Genomic DNA, 6,715 nt, shown 5'->3' on the forward strand with positions numbered 1-6,715 from the left:
GGGGGGGGGGGGCAGTGGAGGGATGATGGGGCATGCCCGGCCCATGCATCCCTTTACCTGCTCCGAAGTGTTCTTCAAGCGGATGAACTTCCCATCCACGTCAATCTCCTCGATGCACACGCTGCCGGTGGCGAAGGCGGAGTGGGAGATGCTGACGCTGCTGCTGGCCTCCGACTCCTCCACGTCCACTCTCTTCCGCTTCCCGCGAGTGGAGCGGACACTGCGACTCGAAGACGCGCGGGACACGGTCACCCGAGAAGAAGGGCTTGGAGAGAGCTTCAGCCTATGTGGGGAAATAAAGACGTTTCATTCCGGTAATACATACAAATGCACGTCCTTCATTTAAAAAAAAATCCTAAGACCCCACACAGACATTTCTAAAACAAGATACTAAGCAATACCAATAAGCAGCTTAACCAAGATCACATTTTTTTCTTTTTTCCTTTTTTTTTTGCCAGTCCTGGGGCTTGAACTCTGGGCCTGGGCACTGCCCCTGAGCTTCCTTTGCTCAGGACTAGCACTTTACCACTTGAGCCACAGCTCCACTTCTGGCTTTTTCTGTCTATGTGGCACTGAGGAATCGAAGCCAGGGCTTTAAGCATGCTAGGCAAGCGCACTACCACTAAGATACTCTCCCAGCCCCAGGATCACGTTTTTTAGGCTAAGATATCCACCATCAATTTTGTTTGAAAAATCATCATAATTTGACTTTTCTTTCCTCTATGAAAAAGCGATGTAAGCATCCAGTGAGAAGCTAGGGACTGGAGACGCCTCCCAGCGCAGCCATTGCTCAGAACGGATGCCGTGACTGAATACGACTGGCTTTTTAAAGATCTAAATCACATTCCCTTCGTTGCTCTTTCCTGAGAATGGATTCATAGACTGTTGGGCATGGTAGTACATGCCTGTAATCCCAGCACTTAGAAAATGTGGCACAGGAATAGAAAAAAACGCAAGACTTAGCAAAATGAAGCCCAGCCTGCCTATCCGAGACCCTATCACCACAACAAAGAAAGGAAATCACAGAACAGGCTTGAAATACCTCTTTCAGTATATAGCACAGTAAGGTGCCACAACATTTAAAACCTGAAAGAAAAGAGCCAATCCTAGCACTGCCCAACAGCAGAACTAATCACTGCAACCACATACTATGACTTTTCTCAACTGTTTTCTACTTGAGTACAAACACAATCGGTTACTCTACTACTTACACAGAAATGACAAACTACTTCACGTCGCCTTGTGATTAAAAAGACAAGGCCTGGTGCCCCTCCTCAGTGCCGCTCACCTCTCCTCCTCGCCCTCCAGGAGCTTCCTGTAGGCGCTGATTTCCATGTCCAGGGCCAGCTTCACGTCCAGCAGCTGCTCATAGTCATTCAGCTGCTGCTGCATCTGCTCCCTGATTTCTGCCATCTCTCGCTCTTTGTCAGACAGCATCCGCCGAGAGTTGTCTCTTTCTTTAGCAAGCATGTCCTCCAGTTCTTGAATCCTTTCCAAACATGCTCTAGACTTCAGATTCAAAGACACGCATTTACTTTCTAGGAACACCCCAACATTAGCACAAGGCAGCTCTATTTTAAACCATTTCCCGAGCAAGAAAACAAATAGAGCCCTACAGAATCTAACTCATTCAAATGCAAGAACTCCTCATTCCATGAAACTATAAACCAAAACTGTTTAAGAATAAAAAATTTAAATTTATATTAAAGCAAAACAAAACAAAAACGGAAGCTGGTGGCTCACACATATAATCCTAGCTACTCAGGAGGCTTCCATCTAAGGATCATGGCTCAAAGCCAGCCTGGGGCAGGAAAGTCTTATCTCCAATAAACCACTCAGAAAACTGGAAGTGGCACTGTGGCTCAAGTGGTAGAGCCCTAGCCTTGAGTAAAAAGCTAAAGGTCAGCATCCAGACCCCAGTATCAGCAGAAAAAGTCCTTGAATCTCAGAGACTCTGTACAAAGCTGTATTTGCAAAAACCACACTGTGGTCTAGAATTCATTTCCCATGCTAATCGAAAGTCAAAATGCCTTTTCTTCACTACTTCACACAAGGGAGGTAGAAGACAAGAGCAGGCCATAAGGGGACTTGCAGTGACATGCTTATTCGAGATGGTGAGGGAAGCTGAGATGTCCCGCTTTTGAAGACGTGGAGCTCTTTAAGAAGTAACAATGTTGAAGCTACACTGTATGGTGTTGCATTGTAAGTGTCATAGTTCCACTTCCTCTTGGAGTGAGTAAAGAGTGAAGCAGGAGAACAGAGCTGCCTAGGACTCTCCTGGAGCTGGAACTAAACTCCCTAAACCAGAGTCCACATTTCTAACATAATGAAGAGATCCAACTAGATTATCACTCTAAGATCCTGTCTCAAGACACTCAAACTTTATGAATGACTTCAAATGAGCCTAGATTTTTATTTTGCTCTACAGTCTGTAACATAATACTGGTTTATTACAGCTTCAGTGCAAGTGTCTAGTCTAGCTGTTAGCAAGTCAGCAGCGCGTTAGACAGATGCTTGTAAAGTGTCACTATAGAAGCTTCTGCAGTCATCCAGGGGTGAACTTCTAAATGCCTGAGGATGGTGGTTTGAAGCCTAAGCAGAATAGTCTGTCAGTGAGACTCATCTCCAATTAACCAGCAAAAGGCGGCATATGGCAGAGCAAGGCTCAGGTGGTAGAGCACCAGCCTTGAGCAAAAAGTCCAAGCAAGAGCATGAGGCTCTGAGTGCAAGCCCTAGAACTGCCCACCCTCAAAAATACATAAATTAATTGTTCAATAATTAGATAAAATAAAAGAGAACTAAACCCTCTTGCCCGGAATTAGCACTCAAAGAATGAGCCCCTCTACTCTCTCACACCACACACTGAGACCGTGAAGCAGAAATCAGCAAATACTGCTCACGTGCTTGCCCGCTCACTCAACTAGTCCTTCGCCTTCGCTAATTGTAAAAAGGAATTTCTATTCTTCACAGGCTTCCAAGTGTGATATTTAGCTCTAGCAGCCCAAAAGGACTAAGATGATGCAGAGAAAAACAGCTGCTAAACTCCCAACTCTTTTTCAAAGAGTGAGGTCTCAGAGGAAGCTGAGACCCAGGAGAGAGCATGCGCAGAGCCTGCGGCCCCCGACCCGCAAAGCACCCAACTCACACCTCTGAGCTTCGTCACTCAACCCCAGGCCCTCCCCGCCTTCACTCTTTTGAAAGCTTTGCAGTATACTGCAATGTTTTGAAATTTTCAAAATATTGCCAGGGCAACTAATTCTAAAAGAACTTAGAATCTCTGGTTGCAAGTAATGAAGTATACATAACAGGCAACGTAAAAGCTTCTATACTGATTTTTTAGGTCACATTGGTTCATAGATTCACTTTGCGTTTAGAGAAGAATGTCTTCTTCTAGAATTAGTGAAATATTTAACTAAAAATAAAATGACAAAATGCGAAGATGAAGACATAAAGCCTAATTGGAAGTAAAACAATGTGAAGTTTGTTCTCATGTGAAATCCCAAAACACAATTTTCTGTTAAGGAAAACGGGAGCTGAAGTTACTTCCAGGCAATGACCCGGGCTGCACGTCCCCGGGGGCTGTGCGTGCTCCGCGCCGGCCCCATGCGGGCACCTCCAGTGGAAGTGACTTCGGCCACGCCACACCACGCCACACCTGCCCACACTGCCCCAGGGTGCACCAGACGTGCTGCAGCTGCTGCGGTTCAGGCAGCACGGCAGTGATTTGTTACTTACGTACACCAAGAATGAGCAACACCACCGAATTCTAGTAAGAGGAATTCATGACACTTCACAAGGCTCTAATTACCACACATATGTAATCATAAAGATCATCTGTGTAAAAACACAAGACATCTCACCACCCACAACAATGTTTGCACATCTTATTCATTTTGGTTCCCAGGTATGATTAAAAAAGAACTTGAGAAAACGGAGGGCCAAACGGTGAACAGATGCAGCAGTGGTCCCCACTAGACACTATGTGGAACATGAACTCTACAACTGGTGTGTGTGGAGGGGGGGGGGGGTAATGGGAGAAAACAGGGAGAGTGTGAGGGAAGGGATGACACTGGCCAGAAGAAATGTGCTCATTACCCAACTTGAGAAACTGTTATCCTAACCACTCAGGGGGCTGAGAGCTGGTGAAAACAGTTATCAAAGTATTCTTTACCAGAAAATCCACTGCCAGTAATGAATACTAAACAAGACACACTGTTCAATCAGAGAAATTAAGACCACTGTGGATGAAGGGATCTATCAATAAACAATAAAAAAATTAAAATTAAAAAAAGAACACGTGAAACCAGCACTCCGTAGAGATGAGGCCAACAGGTGGAGCAGACAGAAAACCCAGATGCTAGACTGAGTCCAGTGAATACATGAGCAGGGCCCCTAGGGCCACACAATTGGCTCCTTAGGAGCAACAGTATCTACTCAGAGGATGCTTATACAAAGCAGAGCGCAGAATGCCTCCTCTTAGGTAATGAACACAGTAATGAAAGCAGGCAGGCAAAGAGAGTAGAATACCAGGGCAGGGATGGACTCCTAGGCTACATGCAGTTCGTCATAAAGGAAGCTGGTTGCTTACCTCTTTCTGCAGATTTGAAAGCTGAGAGGAGAGGCTCTCGATCCTCATACGACTTTCCATCAGTTCTTCCCTGGCACTGTTGACAGTGGAAGTATTCATCTCTGAGGAGAGTCTGGCATTCTCAAGCTACAAGAAGCAATGAGCCCGTCAGTCCCACCTAGTGAATTAGAACTAGCAAATGAGGAAGCACGATTTACCTCAACATTTCAAACTCATGTCCTGCTGGTAACCGGCTGATGAAACACAGGAAAAGCAAGTTTGCTGACGTGCTTTGGGTTTCCCTAAATCGACCTTTTCCACTCACTGCCTCAAATACAAACTTTTAATGATATTAATAAATGCGGGTCATTACCCAAAGATTATTAGTTCAGTACTTTATTCACTAAACATTTAGTGTGTAGTGTAGGCAAACACACTAATAAGGAAACTGGGCAGTAGAAGGTTGACTGTGGCCATGTTTGTAGAATAGATTATTTCAAGGATATTTGGAAGAAAAATAGCCTCTTGGGTATAAATGACACCCAGTCCCTCTAGACGCCCACCATGTGTGCGCGTGTGCCTGAGGCCCTTTATTTTCGTTTCTTCCCTGGCTCTCTTTTAGGCTTCAACCTGTGAAGACCACACTTTAGTTCCTTTGCTATCTCACTGAATACCAGCACATTAAGGGTTGGACAGCGAAAGGTAATATCCCCAGCATCTCCATTTACACTAGCCAATTGCTGCCTCATAAACCCCAGCACAAAGACTCTAACACCGCCTAATGGAAATGATTTGTTAGTATCTCCATGGCCCTAATTTTCTAAGCCTGATGCTGAAACCCTCTTTAACTCAACTACATAATATTTAACACCTGTAGGAATAAAATCATCTCCCAACCTTAAATGCTCGGCTAGCACAAGTGGGATGTATCTGTAGTACTTCATAAATGGCTTAAGAGTGACAGAAAGAGAACTCTCAGAGACTTTCCACGGGGCCCCTGGGCAGCGAAGCCCAGCGGTGTTCACGATCTGCGTCCACTGCAGATGTCAGACGAGAAGCAGTGTGGCGATGTTCCTTTGCTAAAGGACACGTGCAGGGGGCGCGGGGGGGCAGGGGGCAGCTGCCACGGGAAGAAGCCACTGCAGACCACGTGGGATCAGCCACTGTCAAGACACCCATGACCCAGGAGACAAAAGAACCAACTCTTATGTGTAACCAAACTGGAGTAGCTACTCACTTCTAGTCATTTCTAGTCACATTTAGTATATAGGAAACTGGATTTCAACGCGAATCTGTTTTCTGCCCATGTGGAGAGTATGAGACTAGAGCCACAGCAGGTGCGTTCCGGCCCCGCCCACCCAGGTGGCTGGCGCTGGCTCTGGCTGGCGCTGGCTCTGGCTGGTGCCCACACGGGCCTGGTACCCACACGGGCCTGGTGCTCACCTTGGCGTGGTAGGTCTGCTCCAGCTCCTCCTTGTACAGCCGCACTTGCGCGTCGTGCTGCTCCCTCATCTCATGCAGGGCTTGCGCCAGCTTGTACTCATACTCAATCTGACGCCCTGAATCCACCTCGACCAAGCGTGTCTCGTGCTTCTTCCTGGTCTCATTGATCTCCTGGGGGACAAAAACAACACAAACCAAGTTACTCGGCATGGCAGCCCGGGCATGAGCGAGGGACTCGGGGCCAGCCTGGGGCGTCTGTGCTGCCCTGGGCCAGGCACATGAACACTCCCATACTCTGCTGCCTTAGTGCTCAGGAAGGGATATAAGTGATAATACTCCAACTCCAAGGAACTGTCTACTCCTTCTCAGGAGTCTCAGAGCTGTCCTACTCTCTGAAGGCCAAGAATGGCCCAGATAATGAAATCACTGTCACACAATCACAGACAGCTTAGTACAGTACTCCATTAAACAACAGGGCTGATCGTTTTTTCTAGATTGTTTTATTAATAATCCTAAGGAGACCTTGGGGAAAAAAATGCACAAGGAAAGCAAAACTTACCACGAGAACATCTCCCAGTCAAGATTTAAGTGCAATAAAACTACCTTCTTGGGCTGGGAAGGTGGCTCAGTGGTAGAGCGCTTGCCTTGCATGCATAAGGCCCTGGGTTCGATTCCTCAGCACCACATAAGCAAAAAGAAAAAAGC

General features: G+C 46.5%; 1 protein-coding gene across 1 annotated transcript in view; it reads right to left on the reverse strand.

The window, feature by feature from the left end:
• The window catches only part of Lmnb1 (lamin B1), a 111,100-nt gene that overhangs the window by 26,130 nt on the left and 78,255 nt on the right, over nucleotides 1-6,715 (reverse strand). The window contains exons 3-6 of the mRNA XM_013015533.1: nucleotides 6,011-6,181; nucleotides 4,589-4,714; nucleotides 1,289-1,509; nucleotides 58-283 (exon numbers count right to left, since the gene is read on the reverse strand). Of these exons, the coding sequence (XP_012870987.1) occupies nucleotides 58-283; nucleotides 1,289-1,509; nucleotides 4,589-4,714; nucleotides 6,011-6,181 (744 nt within the window). The remainder of the gene's footprint in view (nucleotides 1-57; nucleotides 284-1,288; nucleotides 1,510-4,588; nucleotides 4,715-6,010; nucleotides 6,182-6,715) is intronic.

The sequence above is a fragment of the Dipodomys ordii genome, unplaced genomic scaffold (genome assembly GCF_000151885.1).
Source record: "Dipodomys ordii isolate 6190 unplaced genomic scaffold, Dord_2.0 Scaffold27, whole genome shotgun sequence".
NCBI classification, from domain to species: Eukaryota; Metazoa; Chordata; class Mammalia; order Rodentia; family Heteromyidae; genus Dipodomys; species Dipodomys ordii.